General features: G+C 34.0%; 1 protein-coding gene across 1 annotated transcript; it reads right to left on the bottom strand.

The window, feature by feature from the left end:
- Positions 1-1,474: 1,474 nt before the first annotated feature.
- LOC128550988 (uncharacterized) lies at positions 1,475-25,229 on the bottom strand. The gene is made up of 16 exons (XM_053531214.1): positions 25,157-25,229; positions 24,382-24,486; positions 23,801-23,875; positions 23,450-23,560; positions 22,575-22,676; positions 20,650-20,745; positions 19,774-19,878; positions 16,531-16,756; positions 14,780-14,868; positions 13,010-13,114; positions 12,698-12,772; positions 12,342-12,452; positions 9,745-9,843; positions 7,415-7,646; positions 5,413-6,190; positions 1,475-4,972 (listed from the first exon to the last, which is right to left on the bottom strand). The coding sequence occupies exons 1-16, from the start codon at positions 25,227-25,229 to the stop codon at positions 4,349-4,351; spliced, it is 3,006 nt and encodes a 1,001-aa protein (XP_053387189.1). The 3' UTR covers positions 1,475-4,348.
- Positions 25,230-26,742: the final 1,513 nt, after the last annotated feature.

Genomic DNA, 26,742 nt, shown 5'->3' with positions numbered 1-26,742 from the left:
GAACGGTTCTTCATGCCATCCAGCTGGCTTACGGAAGGTCGGTGGTTTTACCCAGGTACCCGCTCGTGATGGAATAATGCACGAAGGGGCACCTTGGGTCTTCCTTCACCATCAAAGTTGGAAAGTCGTCATATGACCTAAATTGTGTCAATGATACCTACGTACATATAAATCTGTTACAAAAACTGCCAGATCGAAAAAGGGGAATAACTTTTTAAAACCGCGTACTAGAATGATGGAATATTTGCGTTATATGCCAGACAAGTGAACAAATGTGTTTCGTTTCAATATAAAAGTATTTTCATATCGGGATCCTGAAGCCGACAAATGGATGTGTGCAGTAGCCCTGCGTATTCTCACACTCCTTTTCGAATGGGAAAACTAATTTGTTCAGGGTGTGTGCTATTAAGTCGGTGGTGGAAACGGCACCAAGCGTTTTTAATGGGGGGGGGGGGGGGGGGGGGGGGGGGCTAGTTAAAGGTAAAGGTAAAGTTTAATATTTAACGTGGGTAGTCGACAAAAGTCACCACCTAGAATGGATGGAACAACGTATTTCCATCCGAGCCCAGCATCCAGTCTAAGCAGATACTGCTGGAAACAGTACCAATTTAAGCATATCACCCAGCACTGAACACTAGTCGGGATATCAGTCACGACCGGGAATCGAACCCGTACCGCTGGCGTTGTAGTCCAACCTGCTAACCACTGCGCCACTGACTCCCTACAGTTTCTGTTCATTTACTGATTACTGTCCCTAGAAAGACAAATGAAGCGAACAAAAGAACTTCAAAAGAATTTTAGATCAAAAATCTGAACAAGTTAATCACTCAAACTTATTACATCCCATGTTTGAAAAGTCTTTTTGACCTTTTTATCAGGATAATAATTTCTTCATTTTATAAATGCCGCCCGAAAACTATCGGTAAGTACACGCCACACATTCTCACTTGTCAGTAACAATAATAATGTGCTACAATTTTAATTCTTGAATTGTTTAAACACAGTATGCCCTTTTACCTTAGATACAAATGTATTTAGTTTACGATCTTTAGTGTACTTCTTTCCCTAGATGTTGTTATTGGTGATATATGACCTTTTGTGTGGATTCGCCTTAATATCAAATTAGCCAGATTTTATGCAATCCATATGCAAAGCCACTCTGATATCCTAGAAAAAGGTGAATGAGATAATTGTGGTTGTATCTAGTTTTATCAACCTCGATAGTTAAGCAGTATATATGCTGTGTATGTGCAAGTATTTTCTACATCACAATGGGCACATCCGAAAATAATGAAAGGCATTTCACAATACATAACCATATATTTTGAAGACAGCTGATGTATATAAATTGTGTTTATCATTCAAACATTTTAAAGCCTATCATTGCTGCATTTCATACAAACGAAGCAGTTATCAAGCGCATTGTCATAATAAACATGAAAGATTATGAAAAAACACTTATGTTTGTGTTCTGTTTAGCATTGTAGGTAGTAACGTTATACGGACAATATAACTGTTACTGTTTCCGAACTCTCTATCGGTATTAACTTGCTCAACATTTGTTACTGACGACATCTCAACAAGTAACAGAAGCGGGTACGTCCATTTGCCCAATGTTCAAATCTGACTGGTTGAATCTTTCTGTACATCTGAGTTTGTTTAGATGCAGTAGTTTCAAAAGATTAATTATATCAAAAACAAGTATTTTGCGAATATGTTGCAACTTCGAAGCTGCATATTATTCCTGCTAGGTTCAGACGGTCAAGCGGACGAGCGAGCGAGGGCAACGCTAATGGTCCCATCCAAACATAACATGCATGTGGGGAGGGTGTTACATAAAAAGTACATTATTTCATATTCATTTATAACATTCCCTATGCAAAAGAAATCATTTACCGCCAGTTGCACCTTAGATTATACTTAATAACACATCTTCTTGAAATATGTTCTAACATTTTATTCGAAAAAAATACGGCTTTCTGTTTACCGCGGAATACAAATGAAAATTCAGATTATTTTCGACTGATGTTTGTTTATGTTCATATATATGCAACGGCTTGTTTGTACTTTGTCACGCAATTATACAATCTTCTATGTAGGTAACTTGAAAATTACTACATACATTTACGTGATAAAGACAACTATGAAATGTAATGTTTTGTAAATACAAGAATGAAATTATGTTTCAGAAAGTATTAGATTTTTAAAACGGAATGGCTAAATGTCTATTTGCAAACAGCATACGCCGTTTTAGTAAATAGAGGATATTACATGAGTGTCTTTTCATACAGAATTTATTTAACGAGTTGAATAAGTTGAATTAGGTGGGCCGGTGGTCTAGTGGTAACACGCTTGACTGTCAATCCAGAGGTCCGGGGTTCGAATCCCGGTCCAGGCACTGGAAATTTCTGAGATGCTCTTGAGTGTCTCCCACCTAACTAAGAGGCCTGTACTGGTTCTTCCCAGGAAAGACGGCTTCGCGTGTATCGGTGCTATACACCAGGCACGGTAAAGAACCAGACTGTCTACCCGCAAAGAGCTAGGCTAAGTGAGGTGGACAGGCCTGTGTCTAAAATGATTGCTCTCTATCTGTTCTGGAGGCTTTATCTCACTCTGTCCCTCTGGTCAGATCGCTCTGTGTCTGTACTAGTAGAGCTGCGTTTGCTATATGTAAAACGCCTTAGAACGTGTTTATCTTGAAAAGTGTAGTTCAGAGGTTAAGCGTAGGAATAATATTCAACAGATCTTACTTTTCTGGCGAGTTTGAACCTCAGAGACGGCAATTAATTTTCCTTTTATTTTTGCATCAAAGATATTTATTCCTTTATACATTGTATGTTCATTATCTTCTCTATGACACAACGGCAGAGAAATTTCCGAAGCCGAATTGGCAGAGAAATGTTTAGTGTAATATGAAAGATGATATTAGTTAAATGCATATGCATGTACAAAAGCATATAAATAGGAATATTATAGTGAAAATATGTTATAAAACATACGTATAAATACAGATCACCAAAGAAAGAAACGAAAAACATGTTAATAAAAAGTAAAAACGGATAATAAAAACAAACAAAACTGACCTGAAAATAAATCATGAGGATCCGAACCCTTCGTGCAAAACGATCTGTTATATGCATCTTACCCCACTGAATTATGTTGCTATTTACTTAACGCGTAGCTAATATGAAAGGAATACTGATATTTACTTTTCCATAATACATGTATATAATTTGATATTTTGATTATCATGAAACGGGCGCGTCCTCGCGAGAATCAAGTTATCATTTGGTATTAGTACTGTTACTAATATTGCTGTAGATACTGATATTGGAAATAAGTATTTTGTATGGTATATACTCTTAATATGCCACCTTGTTAAAATGAAATTATTATCATTAGATTATTATTATTATTAAAAAGTTTAATCATACTTAATTTCTTGCAAGGCCTCTCTCTCTCTCTCTCTGGACGACTTAAAAATAATTGTTAACTTAAGTCATGAGAAAAGTGTCTATGTTCTATACTGACGACAAAAATACACACACACAATTTGCATGTGCATATGTACCACCGGAAGCGGAAAGCGACAATTTACGATAACTTTTACGACAAACTAAATGTGTTTGCATTTTCATTCGTCTTGACAATCATATAACCCTCTCTTTGATTTGATGTTAAATGGCTAATTAATGCCGAAATTATAAATAGCTAACCGCAGAAACGCAACAAAACATTGTTCCGTACCGTAAAATTGACGACATAAACGAAACGAAGTTAGTGTCAGTAACTACGCGAAACGAATAGCTCTCATCACGAAAATACGTAAAGAAGCTATATTTTGCGAAAATATTTTTCAAGAGTCATCCGTTTTGATTTATGATCAGTACTGTGCGGCTTTTATGTATTGTATTGTAAAGTTTAGTTCCTAAATTTTGACAAAAATGTGTATATGCACTAAGTATGAGATGTTTGTTGACATAAAGGAGAAGTTTCTAACAAATAAAGTTTTTAGATCATTCAAAGTTCACTCTATACGTATACACCACTAAAAGTATACAGCCAATGTGCTCAGTATTTAATTTGTGGAATAGACGGTACCAAAATATCCTCTACTTGTAAAATTGTTACGACATTTGCATGATGTCTGCTTCAATGTTGTTGTATCAAGTTGACCGACAAATTAACGATATACTGACGTTGTTTCTAATTTGTACTGGTTTGACCTCTATGAAACCTAGCCTCAAATACGAGTATATTTCTAAAACAAATCATTGGCGAATTTTATAGAATGCACTTCAACTATTTGAAATTTGGGATGAAGTGTCACACTACTGCTATTCATATTCTATTGTTCCACCGAGTCTTGATCAACAAATGAACTGAGTATATCGGGTATTGTATCTGGTTTGTCTATTGTAAAGGACTCTTCACCTGTCTGAAAAAATGAATCACAGATCTCTTTCAATTCATCGTCCACTTCAATTTTAAGCGCAAGAGGGTCTCTGTCGTCAAGTACTGTCTCACATTTCTTGTTCATATCCGTGCTCTTCAGGATTTTCATTTCATTTCCAATCTCCACATTCTTGCTAACGAATTCTTTTGTCTGACCTGTAACTTCAGAAGTGACTCCCTTAATTCTAGTTAGACTGTGAGTATAATCCTTGTTAGTAGTTCCATGTTCTTTACGCTGGAAATCATTTACGTGTTTTTCATTTATGTGGGTAGCAGCTTCTGCTGACTGGTTGCTGTGTACGGGGCCATCGGCAGGCTGTTCAATACTTTGCGGCCAATCAGAACTTGTACATGTTGCTTGTTTTTTGTGTTTACGAGTGTACTGGATTTCTGTTATTTCTTTATTTTCATTTTTATCAAAACCATTTGTTTCTTTACTACTTGCTGTAGAAACCAGTTCTTGTAGAGAATGCAACTGCGTGATTGTTGGTTTCTCTGCTATCTTTTCACGTTTTCTCTAAAATTTTATTCATGAAACAAATAAGTTATTATACTTCATTTTATCTTTTGACATTGCAACATTTAATACTATTCCGAGTATAGTGATTTTACGACAATATCAACAAACATACAAGTTCTTTTCAGTAACTAAAACAAATAAGAGTAAATAAAGTAGTGGTGATAAGTCTATCCTAAATGTTTTAAAGGTGAATGTGTACTCATTAGTTTTCGCACGTATATTCAGGGGATAGAGTAAGAGTCTGTCTGATAACATATTTGTCTGACATTTACCAAATTTATAATACTGATCGGTTGATATTTATTTATTATAGAAATAAGGTATACAATGTTAAAATTGTATGCCCATGATCTTGTGTTCTATATTATGCTTTTATGCTTCAACAAAACCTTAAATTGACAGAAGCGTATATAAATACCATAAAATACCATACATACGTGAACATCCAGCTGTCCGAAAGCTGCATTGCCGTTAAACGATAAAAATAAAAATGTATTTGCATCTGACGTATCATATTCAATTTTCTGCGCGTCAAGGTATGCAAGGAGTTTTGGTCGCACAATATTCCCGTAGATATCAAAATCATTGTAAACTTCTTTTTTCAGAATAAGTTTTGGGCTGCCACAATATACGATGTACAGCTTTTCATTTCGTTTTGTTGTAACTTCTTCAACTTCGCAAAAAGTCTTATATGTGATTGACAAAACAATTTTTCTGTTCACATTACATTCTTTCATAACAAGATCCACTACATGTTCCATGTAAATATCATAGTCACACTGGCGGATTGGTATGAGATTGGAAAGTAAATTTTGTTTTGCATTATCTCTTGCATAACTTTCAAGCTTACTTAATTTCATTTTATCTTGAAATTGTGATGTTTTTCGCTTTTTGCCTTTACCTTGTTCCTTGTGAAGCGTTTGAGACTCGTCATTACAATTTGGTTCAAAGTTCATTTCGGTGTACTGAAATGAGGCTTGCATGGCCTGACCATTAGGGAGGGATTGTAATGTTGCAGAGCATGGCAAAAACCTTGAACAGGTACCGTAACGAGATGACTGAATACTTTGTACTTGTCTTGAGCTGTAGTGAATGCTACACGATGCACTTGGTGTCTCAATATCGTGCAATGCATAGCATGGTTGAACATATGAAACTGGATGTTTTGGAGTTTGCTCAATTTCTCTTGCAACACATGGCAATTTTGGAGGGTCCCTGCGATAAAAGTAAGAAAAACTAGATTGATGTTTTTATTCAAAATGAATGATCTCGCCTGTACTATGTCTCCTGTTCCAGTCAATTATAAAAAATAAACGAATTGATCAGTTTGGCATCCTTTTCTCCCTTATTTTCTCATTTACTTAGCATATAACCGAACATAAAAAATATTATCGAGAAACATAAGTCATAATTATGATATTATATATTGATACTAACATGTTTGATATAACGCTAAATAATCTGATGAATTTACTTTTTACTCGGATCCAACGATATTCACAAGTCGACATATAAGAAATTAAATATCCTAAGTGAAAAAGAGTACTTCTGACTGAAAAGACTGTGTATTGTGTTTTACAGATTTCTCACGGAATCGTTCCTTATTGAAGCCCCGGAGCTTAAGTGTTTAGATACTGATAGTACCGAATCTTACATATTTATTAAGGAGGGTTTATTAAACAACTTGTATATCCTCTGTTCTGAAATGTTGTTTCTGTTACTTTCGGTCAATATACAAGATATCTTTTTCACATAATATGCAGTCTGAAAGGTTGTAATTGGCAGAAACGACAGTTTTCTTCAGTAGATATTTCGAAAACTGACCAAATTCGGCTTTATGTAACGGATACGACCTTTTATTATTAAATCTATATTTTGCATTGGTCTAGATGTAGTCACACGATCTATGATAAAAAATCATATTGACTCATAGGCGGAGCAAAAATACGTATTGGCCTACAGCTGTGATGTCATCACGGTTTGACGTCAAAACAATGCGTCGTCGTACAATATGTACTACGAAAAATGTCCAAAGGCTGAAGATATTTTATAGTTATTTTATAATTGTAAGTATGCTGGATTTGATAATAAAACAATTGTTGCCTTTTAGGTTTGGTCGATATTGCTTTTATCAGGTGGATAAATCCACATATCGATCTCACCAAAAGGCAATAATTGTATAATATTATTAACGAAACGGGCAATCTTTTGTTCTTCAACAAGTGTACAGAATTATGTTACATGTATTATATTAAGATTATGGCGCTTATCAATGCAGTTATTGAAAATGCGTAGGTAGCAGCAACGACAAATGTCGAAGGATATATATGTTTCAGAATTTCATATGATGCATAACTCAAAGTAGATGACAGCCATCAATATGATAAAAGCGCATTTTGATACATTTTACTTTGTTACATGTCGTTTATCAAAACAAACCTTATTATCAATAGGACACTATCCTTCACTTCCTTTGATTCTATACACTCATAGACGGCTTGTTTTATTTGCTCGAGGTTTTCCGCCGTGTCACCCACGATTTCAAGCCACTTCTTGAACACCTTTATGTACGCGTGACAAATCCACCCAGTGGTATGCTCATTACGAGCCTCAAGTTTAATTTCTTCAATTGTATCATGTACATTGATGTGTCTGACCCGTGGACAATTGCCTGCAAAAAAAACAACGTTTATATTCATTTATATATAAAACAAGTTTATCAATGTTCATTTACTGTAATGATCTGAAATCCTAGAAATGCTCATAGATGCAATTGGGAAATCGTAAATTTCAAGTCTTCTACGACAATGGCTGCCATAGCAGCAATGTTATAAGAGGATGCCGACGTTCTAGGGCGTCCTTAGGTACCCTTTACAATCTATAAATAGTCGCTTTGGATGGCGAAGAATTACGGTAAACACGTTTAAATTCTTGCAGTATCTGCTTTTGCTAGTATATTTAGATACAACGCATCTTTATGTAGGACCTTATTTGCTTCCTACCTTACGATATTACAATGCAAAAATGCGATTTTGACACCACACGGTCGTACTTCTTTCGTAATATCACCCTCATGTCCAGCATATAGAAGAAGCATATTCTTTTGCATTCATTATTGTAGCAACGAAATGAAAATTATAAATTAAAAGTTTTATTTACGTAACACATTTTTATTATGTCTATGCACAAGTATATGCATTTAACTTAGATATAATGGCAAGCAAACGTTTTTCTTGTTTAGCACTGGATACAATTGTTACTTATTTCATTTGTTTATGTATACAACATAAAATAGTTTATACCTTCTTGAAAGAGGAGTTTAATATTATGTTATTGTATCTATATCTCAAATAGGAAAAGATGAACATTTATAGAATAAAATGCTACAAAGTATTACAGCTCTTTCGGCTATCGAATCAATACCAACTAAATACTCATATGTATCTATACGCATAGATACACGTTTATTTATCTATGCGTGTTTGTCATGGGCTGTGCCCCAAAGTAATGTTTTTTCTTGCTTGTCTGTTTGTTTATCTGCGTATGTTAATTGTATGTGTGTTTGTCTGTCGTTTGCGTGCGTGCGTGCGTGTGTGTCTTTTGTATGTGTGTGTCTGTGATTTTGTAGGAATACTACGTTTAAGGAACCGTGGCTTTCCCTGTTTAATATTCATCCTTGCTCCATCTTCCCCTAACCACCCACCACCAATTTTCTGTAATTTGCATATATCAATAATGTACATGTTGTTGGATTTTTTGAAGCAACCCGTCTACAGTATTTTTCCGTTACAGGTTCTTTTGTTGGGGTCATCTTTGCGATACATGGCTCTATGGCTGTGTTTTTGGTGATCTTTGCTTCCGGGAAATACATCCTTATCTTTTATCTTCCAGATCACGGATATTAAAGTGTGTTAAAAGTTATCATTTTACCATATAAGCTGTATTAAATTATACTAATTTGTAAACATTACCTAAATAATGTTGCATTATCAATCTAAATCTTATCCCCAAGGATGCAATTAATAATATTTTAAGACATATGCGTTTATAACTTGAACACGAGATGTTTTTTATAAAGATTTGACTTAAAGTACATGTAAGCGCGCAGTTATATTTCGATTTATTAGGAATATTTTTTTATTCCGGTGTTCATGCATATTTAATCTCTTTCTGATTATCTTCCGTAAAATATCTATGGAAAACAATTTAATAACAATAAGGCATGTAACTCTCGTGAAAAGCAGTGTAGATCTGGCAGTCTTGTGTGCAAAATATACGTTTTAGACTTAAGAAAAAAAATCAAATGCTGCTTCATTAGTAAATGAACATACATGTTACGTCTTCATTTTAAGATATCCAGATCGTTAACTGCTTTGAAAATCTTCCGTTCAACACTGGTTTTCAAACGATGACCGATGGTATATGCCTGCCAAACATCCAGTGATGTCACATTTATAATTCAACGTTATTAGAGTAAGGGATACATTTCACGTTAATATTATACCGATTTAAGAAAGGAAGCTTGGAAAAAGGTATATGACAAGTAATGTTTTAGCGTATACGATATAGAAAAAGACATAAAATTGGGCCAGATGACGTCACATTACTTTGCCATAGAGACTAGCATTTACATATTAATTTTCCGAAGAAAATATTATTTTAACATATCAATTTAGTATTCCCTAATCTACATTAAGTAACGGTTCTGTTTTTTTGATGATACATGAAGAAAGGAAAGAATATTTAGATATATCTTTAAACAAACTTACTAAGTAAATGTAGCGCAAACATCTCCCATTGTGTTGGCGGGAAGGACCTAGCCAGCTGTAAGAAAACCTGTATCCAATTTATTTTCTGTGAATGTGTACCTAAAATATTTCAAGTAAAAGAATGATATGTTTATTCCGCCTATATCATTGATAAAGACATTTTAATAAAAAGTTAAAGTTCTAAAGTCTTTAAACGATTTCTAGGTATAGAGTAAAACCGACACGATTATAGACCGTTTGGTCACTTTTCAGTTTTTCATGGTGACCATGTTTTAACGAGTATTTAAATTATGTATATGTAACAGAATTGTGCTAACAGAACATGCCCAGTGTGCATGGTCATATCGCATTGCTGTCCGGTCAAAAGCCTGATGCCTACACGATCACCTAAATTTCTTTGTCAAACTAAATAACTATACTATATTATACATAATATCTGTTACTACAAGCTGTATATGTGCGTGTTTTCTTTATAAACAGAAGCTGTCTAGTATTGACCAGACGTCCTTCACATCTCGAGGGCTGAGCGCGAAATTGTTGTATCTGTATATGAATAAAGCACAAGATACAATAGTTTCACGCCTAACCCTCGATCTATCCGACTTAAAATCGATTATCAAAAGCATCTACTTGATAAACAAATTTATCTTGCCTCCTACAAGTTTCTTGCATTTTTATTGGTCAATAGACGTCACGTGGAGACAGGATATATTCCATATCCTGCTAGTACATTTCAGATATGAATTTTGATTTAAAAAAAAATGGCTGCCGCTGTGTTAATTTACAAAATATTAGATAATAGCGTGTAAGTAAAGGGTAGTCGGCAAGATAAAATCGTTACACAGCTTGTTGGTGACAGGATACGGGATATTCGCTGTCTCGAAAATCCATATCAGGCTCGAGCTTTGCTCTCGCCTGATATGGATTTCCTCGACAGCGTATATCCCGTATCCTGTCGCCAACAAGCAGTGTAACTAATAATATCGGCCGAATACTGCCTGGATATGGGTTTGCTTGTTAGATACAATAATAACAATCGTCCGTACAATTTTGGTCCAAACAGACCTCATAGATATAATTCAATCACACATTTCTTTTTTTCCTGCACAATTGTAAAGCGCGTTTTAGATATGGTTAGCCGATCTATAATGATTATTATAATATTTGTTTAATATAGTTAAGTTTTAAAGCTGCAAAAATAGTTTTTGTAGGGAGTTTATACCCCCGTTTTTTTGTTTGTGTGTGCGGTGAGGGAGGTGGAGGGAGTAAAGACCATTAAAGAAGCAACCCCAATGGCGGCAAAACCCACGTTTGCAATATAATAGTATAGAATTTCCATTTTAGATGGAATTATTAGTCATTAACTAACTTTACATTATTTACATGCATAGATACAGATAATGCTTATATGTTTAAAAACAGAATATGTTTACTTTTACAAACTTTAGACACAAAAAGTTCGGACATTTCGTTTAACGTTTGAACGAAGCTAAAACTTGTCAACAGACAAAACGTTACTGCTATAAATGGCAAAAGTAGGGCAAAAAGCCTTTTAACTGAATAACAGCTAATTTTGCAACACGGAGTTATCGCCAAACTTTGCGCCAAAACAAAGTCAGAGTTGTTTATCAATTTTTGAATAAAATTAAATTTATGTTAATTAATAGGTTTTTCATTATGGGATCAAACTGAAGACTACTATTCTAACCGAAATATAAAGTGAAAACTCTTAAATCATTTTCAGAATGCAATTGTTTGAATAAATAAACATAAAAATGATAAAATATTGAACATTGATACTAATTACTAACATTATTGCCATTTTTTTGCAAAGAAGGATTCAATAAACACCTAGTTATGAATGAAGCTGTATGGGAAACAGTACTAAATCAAAGTTCTGAAAGTACTGATAGTACAGTAGTAAATGCATGCTGTAATTTGTAGCAAATTACTGTGCCATTGGTATATATTCATAGTATGTTGAGCTATTTTTGTACTGGGCATGAGTTCTTTAAGTTTGTGGTCAAGTCCTCGGCTGCCTCAAAGGTGGTGATAGAGTGGGCCAAATTTTCCGTTCTGTAACGATAATGAAGTCAGACGTGGTAAATTATTCCGTATTGAATTATATTGTACAGCGGATAGTTACGAAAATGTTGTAAGACAGTCTATTCCTGACTAAATTCTGCGCGGTAACACAGAGACGGTGATTTCACCTTCCAAAATCAAAGCATATCATGTTTACATTATCAAAAGTTCTCTGCCCTCGGTGGCGATGGTAGAGTGATGTCATCTAACACTTATGGGTTAAAGTCCAAACAAGTTCGTAAGATCAGCGCTTGCCTAAAAATAATCCACGAGTTTACCACTGTATGTACTACCTAACTGCATAATTATTGTAGTTGTAAATCGCAAAATAACAGAATATGTACATGTATGTCTTTAAAACAAACAAAAAGACAATATTATGTATCCTAAATAACATTGCTGACATTTCTGACAATTGTCGTGAAGGATATCGATCAAAGTAATAATGATTTCAAGGCACAAGCAACTTTTAATTAGAGCAGCTATACATGTTTATTTCAAACAATAACTACCGTTTTCCTCATACTTGGCTAGTTCCTTCACATCGATATTTTGATTCTCAGCAATTGATAGCGGTGCTCCATTTTTAGTTTGTCCTTTGTTATTTGTATTCTCTGTATTCTCTGGATGAACATAAACATTATTGTTCAGTTTGCATGGTTTTGTAGGCAACGCTCATGCGATAAGTACTTTGTAATTCCCCAGTTTTAAAACAGTGGATAAGATAGTACTTAGCATATTGCACTATACACTGCAAATACGTTTAGATTCATTGACTATGTTCTAGATAATAAGCCACATATATTGCATGAGACATGATCTGAGCTTCACATTTAAATTTATTTAATTTGCAAACAGTATATTGTACCTTTTGGTGTATTTTCACTGTCTCCGCTAAACTGTACACGCTCTCTTGTAAGTTGCAGTCCTTCACAAATACTGCCTTTAACAGAATGCCATTATAAAGTTAAACTGGATAATATGAAATGCAAAAATTATCAATAATTTACAGTAGTTGTTCGTGCAGATATTTCCAAACAATCTCAATAAGTAAATGAATTCATGCTCAAATAAACGTAAATCAACGTATACTAGTTAACACGTATTGAGGTAATATGTACAGGAGAAAGCGAAATACCACAATTCTCGAAATCTTAACTACACAGACAATTTGACTTACTTTTACTGTTTACGCCCGGACCTTGGATCGGTGATATAACGGCCATAAGTTTACCTTCTTTGCCTTCGTTTGACACATCTTCAGTTTTATTGACTTTATTATCATCTGAAATTACGAGGTGCTGAATATTGAAGTATTTTAGTCAATCCTTCCTCTTACATGTACCCTGAATTTTATGGTAAGGACTGTTATCTGACGATAACTGATGTATGTTTGTACGCTTGGTGATTGACCAGTTTTGACATACGTTTGAATAGCCTGCAGTTATCCAGTTGAGCACGTCAACGAAAGTGTCCGGTACTTACTGGTTCATGAATACATTACACGCACATGTAACAAAAGATTCTTAATATTGGTAGGCCAAATATTGAAAGTTCTTTAGAAGACATAGTAGGTTATCTTTTGAAAAAATAAAGTCTCGCAAAATATGACGGAAAATATCGGACAAGAAAATTTTTTCTCATATCAGCCATTCTTCGGATGAAGCACTCAGCTGGCCCAACACGCGGCACCGGTCAATAACATTAAAAGCAATTCAAAAGAAACCAAGTTATCAATATCGGCTGTATTTCCTCAAGGAGTCATGATGATAAAAACAATCTACCCGCCCACCGTGAGATAGCGAACGAACTAGATGTATCATAATCACTATATACAGGAGTTTTAGGCAACTAATGCAACAAAACTTCGTTAAATGAACATTAGCAACCAAAACAGAAAATGAACGTCAATATTTATGACAATTGCATAAACGTTTGAACTGTGGAGAATGGGAAATAATGTTTCACCTGTCTTAAAGCTATGGTCGTTGTCGAATCTACTACATTCGCAAGTAACATAGAAAATAACAGGTTACTGTCTTTTGAGAAAGGGTTTCTCAGAGGAGGCTGGATATGGTCCTGGAATTATTCATTCTTTTATAGCAAAACAGAGATGTCGGGTACGAAACAGAAGGTTAGCCTTTGTTTTTCCGTTTTTATTTTATAATATGTTGGATTTTAAAGACCTATATTAGTGCAATATGAGTGCGTATTTACTTTTAATTGCAAGGCAGACACAATCTGATTTCCCTGGACGTTATCATAGGTTTACACAGTATAAAGTGTTCTCAAGTCACTAACCGGGGAAAGGCTTTATAAGGTTTTCAAGTTTTAAGTTTATTCATATATATTCCACTGGACTTTAAGTCCATGGTGGCAACATTTACATAATATATGACGAACAGTGAATACATATAAGTGGAGAAGGTATGACATATTACATTTTGACATAATAATACAATTACAATTCATATTATATATCAATTTTTACAAATGATGTATATCTAAATTGTTAGACAATATTTCTCACTGCTGAGAATATGGCTAATTATACCGATACTAACGTAGAGTGAGCAAAATAACTGAAACGTAACATTTATTTGCTAATAAGCTAAGTGTCACATTTAATGAACTTCATTTGTGTCAAAAAGTAGATACTATGATTTGTATAGATCCAGGACTCTAGACTCAAAAACTGCCGCACTTACCTTACCGAAACGAAATGTAAGGTAATAACGGTCTAATGAATTAGACTTTGTAAATATAAACTAAGCCGCGTAGGACCAATCTTACAAACTCGAAATATTAATGTAAGATTGGTTTCACGGTTTATAATACTGCGCGTAAAGATGCAGTCACGTTAAATGTTGTTTGTACCATACACTGCTTCATTTCGAATCACAAAAGCATGATAAACATATTTACCTAGGTTTTTGTAATGTATTATTACAGCTAAACAGTTCTATCAATTTAAACATGCTTGGATATTTCCAACATTTTTCAGCTAATGTAGTTTTTGCAGCACTAAAGGAACCACCACTAGAAAAAACAATTCTTAAGTAGGTAAATCTGTTGACAATTTCGATTTCACATTCATTATAATAGAATTTAAGGTTTTGTTGTAGCCTGCCACCTCTTCTAAAAATCATAATCTTCGTTGTTTTTTTTTTTGTGTGTTTACTTTAAGTTTCCATGTACTACAATAACCTTGTAAAATCAATAGACTATGTTGTAATTCTTCAGCAGAATTTGCAAATACAATTATATCGTCTGCATATTACAGAAGAAACATCTTAAACATATTGATATCTAGGCCGCTATTTATAAAAGTATCTTCTAGATCATATTACTCACCAGAATTATTGTTTAAGTGAGGTTATAGTTTGTAATCTTTATTAGAAAAATATCAATTTTTACAAAATTAAGATCATTACGCTGGTTTTGTATGATAAACATTGGCCGTCATATACATTCTATGTTGCCTAAGAAACCAGGTCTCTAATATATTAACTATGTGCAACATTGCGATTTGAATTATCCAAGAATTATAACGATGGCTTTATCAAAGTAACGATGCACTTGCATATTGTAGTTATACATACATTTTATGCAAGGTTCATATGTTATCAATATGAAATGTGACATTTTAAGTCATTCAAATTCTATTTCTTGGATTTATCTATATCAAGCATGCCCGTTATCGAACTGTGGTATTTTGCCCGAAAGGAGTTTATGTTGGTTTTATGATGACTTCTGACGAAGTACAACAATGTAAACTAGGTCATTCTCGACGAATTCAAGGGCTATAATTCCAGTTTTACTACGGCAACGTTAGCGTAGTAATCTTGCTATCATATTAATGCTCCGTAGACGTACGATTGCAGACATCAAGAAGGTCAATGAAACATTGACGAACACTGTCATGGGTTGCTTATAACCTTTCACTTTTAACCATTTTTGAATCATTTTGAACCTACTACTGACATATAATGAATTGGACATGTTTAGACCAACAAAGTTATCGTAAATAGCAAACATGGTTTTCTTATCTCAATTATTTTTGCATTCTGAACATATTTCAAATAATGTATGTCATTTAAAGAAATATGACAATAACAAGATATCTAGTAACCTCAACTCTTTTATCTAGAAATAACAAGTCTAAAGTAAATGAAACATCCCATATATTGAATGTTATTTCGGACTATTAGAATAGGGAATCGCAAAATATTCTGAAAAAAAGAAATCAAAGTCATAAATATTCGATGAAAATGTCGAATCAAGAATCACAATAGCCGCCGACCGCTTCCGCGGCTTTTTGTCATGCTCTGTTCTAATATGAAGAGGAATTGCAAAAAAAAAAAGACAAAAAATTACATGAAGATGATATTCAAAAATTGCTTCGTAAAAGGCTACCTGTCATACACCTGTCTTTCAAGTCAACGCAAAACATGAATGTTTGCATCGTTCTAATGTTCGTATATTACCATATAAGTTGCGTTATATACAGAGGGAATAGAAATTGGTATGATTTAATTACGTTATATTTGATCTGATGAAACAAAAATAAACAAAATAAACGAACGCTAGTAAAATTCTTATTCGAATTAATAAACAGAATAACAACTCCATCATATATATTTGCCTATTCTATTTTACCTTTATGTTAAGAGTACAACGCCTTTTAAAGACTTTACTTACTTTTTTATTTTTTCAAACTCTTCCATTATAATGTTGTTGTCGAATGCTTGTAACGCCTGTTTGATCTGGTCGAAATCAGCATCTTTGGCCATAATATTCTTCCAGGTATTCAAAACTTCATGGTAGGCTAAAAACACTCCTTTACGCTTTCTGTTCGTGATGTTATCAATTTCCTTTATTTTATTGTCGATATCTTGTGGTTTGCCACATTTTTGCTGGCAAAAATCTGAAAGTACAAACTAATTAACTATCTAATGCAATGTTCTTGGAAGAGCAGTCTGACAATTCAGAAACTACTGTGCAGATTTCAACAACTCTCTACACTGGTTAAGGGCTATGTGAATGCTGCAGAGATTAAATAGAACTATTCACATTTTAAGAATGCAGTCTCCGAAAAACAAAACTCTACAGCAAGGTATTCAAGTATATTCAGACATATTCATCTTTTCTAAAATACATTGACGAAGTTCAACGATATCGTCAACAAAGTACTTAATTTATCACAATGAGGCACCGTACTGGCGATATTTGGGGATATTAAACTGGCAATATATAAGCATGTACAATCTGCAAAAATGCTTAGTAAAAAAAGATAAACACCATTAAGGGCCCACCGAAACAGGCCAGAAGACAAATTGTTAAGAGGCTTAGTCCAATTGGACTATCAGTTTCAAGTTCAAGTTCCCAATCTTGCCATTTATATTATTAAATGAAAACTAGAGGGCTGCATCAATTTCCGTGTCGAATTTCAGCATTACATGAACAACCATATTTAACTCTTTCCACATGCAAATCATGTTTTTTGTACAATATCTACTAGTGTACTAGTATCCGAGTGAAACAATAGTGTGATAAAGTTAACGAAATATTTGACAAACACCCTTGTTTGGTCAGTAAGAATTCTTGCAAAATTCAGAAAAATTAAGTATTAATAATTGCTATGTGTCTTCAGTCCGTCTGAACATATGATATCTCTACTTATTACTTTACCACATATTCCATAAATGACAAATCTGCATAAAATAAAAAAAAAAGCTTTTGCTTAACAATGTAACAATTTTGCATGTAAAAGTTTTACTATCAACATTTAAAATTATATTGTCACGGCAGGGCGTTTATCTCGATGATCAGCTATACGAAAATTAAAATTAGAAACTTCAGTATGTGATTAGTCACTAATACCTGTGCAACAAAATGACTTATTTCTAGTGCTATTAATTCAATTGCTTAAAACGTAAAGAATAGATTATCTAATTATTGGCCGCAATGTCGGAACAAAGAAAAACATTCAATGAAATTCTTTTTGATTTCTTTTCTTAGACGTCTAAAAGTAGGAGTTCACTGAATTTATGGAAATAAGACGAATACTAACGACATCAAATATTATACGTTTCAAGACTGTAAATGCATCAGAATCCATACCATTTAAAAGAAATATTTTAAATGTGTTTTGCAATGTGACCCAGCAAGTAACAACATCAATTTATGTAGGAATTCTGTAGACTGTGTACTTCAAAGATAAAACTAGATATACAGGAACTTGGTATTTTAAAGGTAACAAGGGCTGCAGGACTCGTGCATATTTCTCGATTCAAATTTATAACCTGATAGAATAGCAGAACAGCGTCTCTTTTTCAAATAAGTTTGTCTTCTAACTCTTGCTGGGTATAAAGTTGGTCGCAAAATTGTATTCTGGCACTACTTGCCGTATAACGATTAGCACCAAGTTTGATCATTCCGTGACATTTTATGTTACGATTACCTAATTGTTGTCAATGCTTGATAAATGTACGCCCTATTGCTACCTCTGCTATGTTTTACTAAATTAAAACACTCACTGAATAGAGGGTCCAATTTTCATTGATATATTGATACATGTGAAAGAGACATGGACAAGACACCAAGTGTACACTTAGATATGTTGTTACGGGTAACACAATTTCAAGGCAAAGACACTTTGTTGAATTTGAACGTCCACTTGCATTTTGGAAACTCGCCAGTATACTGGAAACATCCATAGTATGACCCATATAATAGTTTTTTAAAGACTTATTATTGATTTATTGTACTGGTACTGATGATAAACCCGGACAGATGATAAAGTCGAACACCTTGAAAATATTCGATTGCAATCAGTTATTTATAAAATTAATCTAATAGTTTCCACTTACAACACCAACAAAAACAAAATTGGTAAATATTCTGTATAAATAAATGACTTACATTTATCTGTATAAAAAATATTTATCCAAAATTACTGGGGACGAGGGTGTTTTTTTGCGCATGCTCACTGTCGACACATGAAGGCCTGACATTGGGTCACTTTTCATTACTTGATCAGGAATGACTGTTGCAGATTTTCGGGGAAAGTTTCAATATAATACTACGAAGAAAATTTTGTAAATGACAAAGTGGTAAAATTTATCACCAGTCAACATTCATACAGTCCCCATTTTACAAACCTCTATCAGGGCCTCTTTTCGTGCGAGTTTGCTTACTAAATATAACTTTGAATTATGTAAAGTTTTCAGCAAATGTTAAGCTTTATTTTGATACCGACCACTGATTACAATTTGCTGAAATAAAAAAGTTACAGGTAGAAAACCTCATTTTCTGTTCGGGTTTATCATCAGTACCAGTATAAAAGTGAAAAATGTACATTTGAAACTGATTTCTTGCTTTTCAAAGTGAGTTTACCTCTGAAACAGAAAGGGGCAGAGTTAGACATATTTATATGTATTGAGTAACATGCAATAAAAGTTCTCTACTTTGCTTTTAACTCCTTAGATTATATATTGTGGAAGTAATGTAGGTAGGTTTTACTTCTACCCAAAGGTAATTTTTAAATAAAGTAAGCAACATTTAAAACAGTCCCACAAGGACTCGACCTTAATTTTTCAATGTTCGGGTTAGAATTATGTCTCTTATTTATTTTATTGTGTTATTATGTTTTGTAATTGTTTACCAATGTTTACGTTTCTTTTATGATGTATTCCCTGCAAACGTTTTTGACAGTGACCATCACTTTGAAATTTGTCTCTACATGAGCTTCAGGAAATATCATGATTTATACAAAATTTAGAAGAAAAAAAAACGACACGGCATGTCTTAGCACTGGTCAATTCTTGATGTTTTAGTTAACTGTTGATCACCTATACATTTTAATGAAATTATGACAAGTGCGAAGTTAATTTCCAAGAGAATGTCAGATAATAAACGGCATAATCTAGAATTCAGGCTTACGTAAGAGTTCCATGGCGAAAAACTTCCATGTATCATCAGCTGGTAGATTCGGAACTAACTCTTTAAATACTTTAATCCAGTCTATCTCAACATAGTCTTCCAAATCTAAAATCAAAATCACTGATCATGATATACATAAAATGACAATGTAGTACTAAGCCTTAATTAACAAAACTGATGGTAATACTAAAAACCCTAAAAACAGCATTACTCTCTGTTATCTCAGACTTGACACTATTTTTCAAAGACCGCCTGTTCTATATGTTACTTGTTACCTAAAACTTAAAGGCCGTATTTTGTTGTTCATACATAAAACTGTTAAAAATGCATAATATTTATAGGTTATTAGCTTTGTTTCGGGAAATATGCACGAGTTTTTCAGCGGAAATATTGCGTGTCTTTAGGAGCGCAATATTCTTCCGCTGAAGAACGAGTGCATATTTCCCGATGCAAAGATAATAACATTTTTATTACATACGCATCTACACGTATAAATATTACGTAAATATCATAAATATATTCAATAGCATGAATAAGATTGACTATACTGAACTAAATAGAAAAAAAAGTAGTGCAACAACACACACTGAATTACGTCACGCACCCAATATGAAATTCAGGCGTCAGTATATGGAAAAATATTGACGTTTCCGGTACCAGTGTAACTTAACGGGGAATAGAAAATAGTATGTAATAATTCCATTTATTTAAATAAAAACAGAATTAATTGATATGATACCATTTGTATTTAGTCAAAAATCATAACGAAAAAAGAAATTCTTCTTTTAAACAAATCAGATAGTACTGAACCATTATTTAACATTTTTCCGTACAGCATTAGTGACCAAAAAATGTCCCCGAATGTTAACACGCTACCTTTTACTTCATTTCTAGTTTCGTCTCCAGCACAAGTTAAGATTTCTGTCTGACGGTTGATTTTGTGAACTATAGCTTCATATTTCTTTAAACATTCTGTAAAATTAATATTGGCTTAAATATGTAACATGGACTTAGAGAAAAAAAAATATGTCCAGCATTTTACAAGCACTCAAATGATCGCCAAATATTAATTCATTGTAATATGCTCATTCATCACGTGTTATAGCAATATACGAGTAATTCATATTATTGGGTTATATTTTCTGGTTTCTGTGCGCTTTCTAACACAGACAATCACAACCATATATTCAGAAAATAAATACTCAACAACATTTTTTACTCTAAACCTGTTTGTCTTAAATCTCTGTCATTCTTTGACATATCTGAATGAAAATAATACACGTTTCTAATGAAAAGATGAAGAAGTAAATAAAACAAACCAACGAAAACAATCGTACGTAAATTAATTGAATCATAACAGTTGCAGTAAAGTTACCTAAAAGTACAGTGTCACAAAATGAGTGTAACTTGGTGATTGTCGCTATGCAACAAGTAGTGACATCTGCGGGATTAAACAATTCTACCATCTTAATTTTTACAACGTTCAAATAGAATACGCTTTTACCCCGACATAACATACTATTCTACAAATTCTTATGAGTAGATTATCAGTTTATATCGAAAAGAAATGCATGAAATTTTGTGCGATAAGCGGCGCAATATTATTCTGCGAAAAACACGAGGGCATATTTCTAAATGCGTTGCATTTATATAAGATATTACATTAGTGTATTTTCATACTGAAATTATAAAACCAGGCTCTGTCGATTTTATTCTACACGTTTGATAAATTCAATGTAAAAAGTGACATATGGAATATTCTTCTTCTCACTTTTAGCTAGTTCCTGCTGAAACGTCAAAACTCAACTTTCTTGAACTACTTCATAAACGCGTCAAATTCACCCGCGTCTCTTATACTTTAAACGACGTCGACGTCAAAGTTTTACTGAACTGGTATATTTAAAATCTAATATATTGAAAACCGTGTTCTAACGTTTTTAATAAATGGAAACAGGTTATAAGTCAGCGGAATTATTTGAATTATTCTTGTAACGTATAACCGATTTTGAGTGTATTAATTTAGGTAAAACATGATTTCGCTACATAATATCTAAAAATTTGATTTTAATATGCCCTTAATCTAAAAACAGAACATAAAATAAAGCAGCGATCTTTCTTGCCCACAACAAAAAAAACATTAACGTCATCGCACGTTAACGTGATGTCATTTTAGCGTTAGGGTCTTTTAACAGAAACATGCATAATTAGAATATCAATTTTATGTAATAGCTTCACTCCCGTGGCCTGAAAGTTTACACATTGATATTGAAAATATTGACGAAAGTTCCTTTTCAAGTAAACGGAGTCTGAAAAAAATGAATTACATAAGTTCGAAGTGTCTGTATGTGTGTGTGTGGGGGGGGGGGTGCGTGCGTGTGTGCGTGCGTGTGCGTGCGTGCGTATTTCTAGTTCTTGCACCCCTTTATTTAACCTGCTTTTTGTGCGTTTCGTATTACATTTTATTATATTGTCTCGAATAGCAAGGCAAATTCAAACAACGTTATGGGTCTGCGTGCAATTTTGCAACATTTTCCTATCGGCCACTTTTGACTTGAAATGTCGTTTTGTTTATAAAAACAATATCATTAATTTTATACCCAAGGTAGAGAGTTGTTTTTGACGTCGTGTAAGAATAATCCCTTAGCGAGCTACTGTGGTGTAAATGCATAATTACGACAGTAAATATCAATATGACATAATTTGTGCGAGTATGACGTTAAAACAAATAAAAGAACAAATACTATTGTTTAAGCAATGATGAATATATTAACGATATGTAGTTATGTAAAACAATTAATTACCTTTTGCTTCAGACTCAGCTGGTTCCCTTAAATGAACAGTCTGATTCTCAGCATGTGACGATGGTGTCCAGTTGTTGGTCGGTCCTTTTTTATTGGTATTCTCTGGATGAACATAAAAAGTATTCTTTGAGTGTGTGCTGTCTTGCTGCTATCTCTTATGTAATTTTTTTTTATTCACTAGTTTAAAAAAATAGCATAGTAATTCTTATAATGCAAATACTATCGATGAATTCCCAGACTTAATTCTAGGTTATAAGCCACTTTCTTAGAATAGAACGTGACTGAGTTTTACATTTATATATGTATTTGAGTTTACTATCAATAATTAGTCCCTTTTGGCTTATTTTCACTGTCTCCAGAAAACTGAAAACGTTCTCGTGTCAGTTGCAGTCCTCCATAACGACTGCTTTTAACAGAATGACACTATGAAGTTAAACATCTAAACACAATGGAATGTACTTCTTATTGACAATATTTCCAAAACAGTTCACCAAATAAATGAAATCACTTTCATATAGACGTAAAAACAGTTACAAATGCTTACATTATCAAAAGTTCTCCGTCCTCGGCGGCGAGGGTAGAGTGACGTCGTCTAACATTGTGGGTTAAAGTCCCATTAAGTTCGATTTCGTAAGATCAGCGCCTGCCTAATAGTAATCCACGAGTTTGCCACTGTATGTACTACCTAACTGCATTATAGTTGTAAACCGCAAAATAACATACTTTGTACATGTATGACTTTAAAACAAACAAGAAAACCAATATTATGTTTGACAATGTCGTGAGGGAAATCGATCAAACTTTTAATAATTTCAAGGCACGAGCAGTGTTAATTAGTGTAGCTACTAGTATGTATGTTCATTTCAAAAACTTACCGTTTTCCCCATACTTGGCTAGTTCCTTCACATCGATATTCTGATTCTCAGCAATTGATAGTGGTGTTCCCGTTTTAGTCGTTACTTTGTTATTTGTATTCTCTGTATTCTCTGGATGAACATAAACATTATTATTCAGTTTGCATGGTTTTGAGGCCAACGCTTATGCAATAAGTACTTTGTAATTCCTCAGTTTTAAAACAGTGAATAAGATAGCAGCATATTGCACTTATACTGCAAATACGTTTAGACTCATTGATTATGTTCTAGATAATAAGCCACTTACTTTGCATAAGATATGATTTAAGCTTCACATTTGGAATTATTAAATCTGCGAACAGTACATTGTACCTGTTGGTGTATTTTTACTGTCTCCATTAAACTGTAGACGTTCTCTTGTCAGTTGCAGCCCTCCATATATATTGCCTTGAACAGAATACCATTATAAAGTTAAACATCTGGATAATATGGAAAGTAAAAATTATAATTGTTTTATAGTTGTTATTCGTGAACAATCTCACTAAATAAACGGATTCATGCTCAAATAAGCAAATAAACAACGCCCCAGAATAAGAAGGGTGTAAGTGTAAGTTACGCCTTATGAATTATACTTTTTTGAAACTACATACCAATTGGCATAATCCTATAAAAAATTTTATTGGTGACAAAATGCTGTGTTGACCAAATTCACCAATTATACGGCCTAAGTAAAATGCACTAAAATGTTGTACTAGAAGGGTTCACATATACCCTTCTATTATCTTTATAGAATTAGAAAGTCGTATCTGTCATAGACAGCTTTATTTTCGTTTTGCCAAAAACTATGATTTTCTACTTACGCCTTTCTAATTCTGAGGCGTCGATGTACGGGGGTAAGCAAAATACTACAATACTCTAAATCTTTATTAAACTTCACAGACAATTTGACTTACTTTTACTGTTAACGCCCGGACCCTGGATCGGTGATATAATGGCCATAAGTTTACCGTCTTTGCCTTCTTTTGGCACATCTTCAATTTTATTGACTTTACTTTCATCTGAAATTATGAAGACCTGAATATTGAAGTACTTCAACTTAATCCTTCTCTCAGCTAAGAGTTTTGTATAGTGGACGCAACTTGACCCCGATGGTTGACCTTTGCATTATAATACATAATAAGGCACAACCTATTATTGAAAAGGAGTGTACGTAACACGAGCTGCACGAGAAAAAAGAAATATAAATTTGTGTAAATAAAAATTAGTCTATTGGAAAGTTTTAACTGATCAAATTTAAGTATGGGGGCCCGCGTGGCCGAGTGGTTAGAGTCGTTGACTTCAAACCATTTGCCCCTCATCGATGTGGGTTCGAAACCTCATTTGGGGCGTAGAATTCCTCACGTGAGGAAGCCATCCAGCTGGCTTACGGAAGGTCGGTGGTTCTACCCAGGTGCCCGCTCGTGATGAAATAGTGCACGGGGCACCTGGGGTCTTCCTCCACCATTAAAGCTGGAAAGTCGCCATATGACCTAAAATTGTGTCGGTGCGACGTTAAACCCAACAAAATAAATAAATAAATTTAAGTATATATACTTTGATACTGTAATGTATACAAACTCATTCCATATAAATATACACGGCTACCCTAAGCACCCTTGATTTCTACAATGAAATAATCGATATGAATAATTAGCCTAAGGTCAAACATCGCGATCAAGTTGCGACTACTATATGTGTGTATAAACTTAGATGTAGCCTGAAGTTTATGGTAAGGACTGTTGTCTGACGATAACTGATTCATGTTTGTACGCTTGATGATTGACCAGTTTTGACAAACGTTTGAATAGCCTACTGTTATCTAGTTAAACATGTCAACGAAAGTTTCCGGTACTTACTGATACATGAATGAATTACACGCACATGTAACAAAAGATTCTTAACATTGGCAGACCAAAAATTAAGAGTATTTTAGAAGACATAATAGCATAGACATAACATAGGTTATCTATCTTTTGAAGAAAACAAAGTTTCGTAAAATACGACGGGAAATATTGGGCAAGAAAAAGACGTTTTCATGTCAACCATTCTTCGGATGAAACACTCAGCTGGCACCGGTCAATAACATCAAAAGCAAGGTCAATTCAAAAGAAACCAAGTAATCAACTTGATTTCATTGCACACTAAATAAGCAATTTATTTGCAATGAGCATGCCACTGTTCATTATTTATCGTACATTGAAATTAATTCGAACAACGCTTGCAATTCATGTTGCAATATCTCGTGATACATTACCACTTTTATTAATATACATTATTAAATCTAGATCCAAAGGATAGAACGCAGCCCCCCCCCCCCCCCCCCCCCCCAAAAAAAGTATGAATATCCAGCCAGGAAATCCATATTCTAAAAACGTAGCCTCCCCAAACGTTAGCCCAGCACGCGGACGCGAACATAACCAACACACGCACGCACGCACGCACGCACACACACACGGATAAAACGAAAAAATAAAGGAACACAATGGGGCTCCGATTTGGAACCGTCAGTGGCAAATCCACCACTGGGGAGCTTAAACTGGTTTAAAGTGCCCATAACCTCACTCTTACCATCACCATGTTCCAAGGCCACAGGACTATCCAAATAAAAGTAATCCCCGTCAGGTGAAACCCTATACTTACGTAAAGGCAACACAAGGCATGTAATAAAAAAAACAACACTAAACTGCTCTTGTATATTTATATAAAAGCAATCCTTAAGAATCTAAAATGCATGTATTTGATGCCTTTGCAGAAGACAGGGCAACAAGGAAAACATCTTTAAGGGTCCGTATCGGTGGGATTAAAAAACTACCTGTCATAAAGTCCTCCACCTGTTCCGTCAGACACAATCAAAGAGGGAAGCATAGTGTCCAACTGAAAAAGGGCTATATGTCCAAACAAGTGTTTCAAAATAGTTGGGTCATAACCTCAGTTAATAAAACGTTTAACAACTTTACTAAATATAATTGGAAAATTGTCAAGACCCAAAATTTTAGGAAGTTGTAAAACACATTCCTATAAAAACGGGGTTGATATACATTCTCGCAGAACTGTTTTAAATTGATATGCATTTTATCACCAAATCTAAATTATGATAGTAAAATTTAGCGAAGTATTTACGTAATTTATAGTAACGGTAGCCCTGATGGAGAAGCGTATTTGTATTATACTGATTACGTTCACTGATATCCTCAACATGACTGCATGCCCTTGCAAACCGAATTAACTGAGAAATATAGCCTGTCGTAAATATCGGGGTCATTGTATCTTACAGA

The sequence above is a fragment of the Mercenaria mercenaria genome, chromosome 19 (genome assembly GCF_021730395.1).
Source record: "Mercenaria mercenaria strain notata chromosome 19, MADL_Memer_1, whole genome shotgun sequence".
NCBI classification, from domain to species: Eukaryota; Metazoa; Mollusca; class Bivalvia; order Venerida; family Veneridae; genus Mercenaria; species Mercenaria mercenaria.
This window is presented reverse-complemented; position numbering and strand designations above follow the sequence as displayed.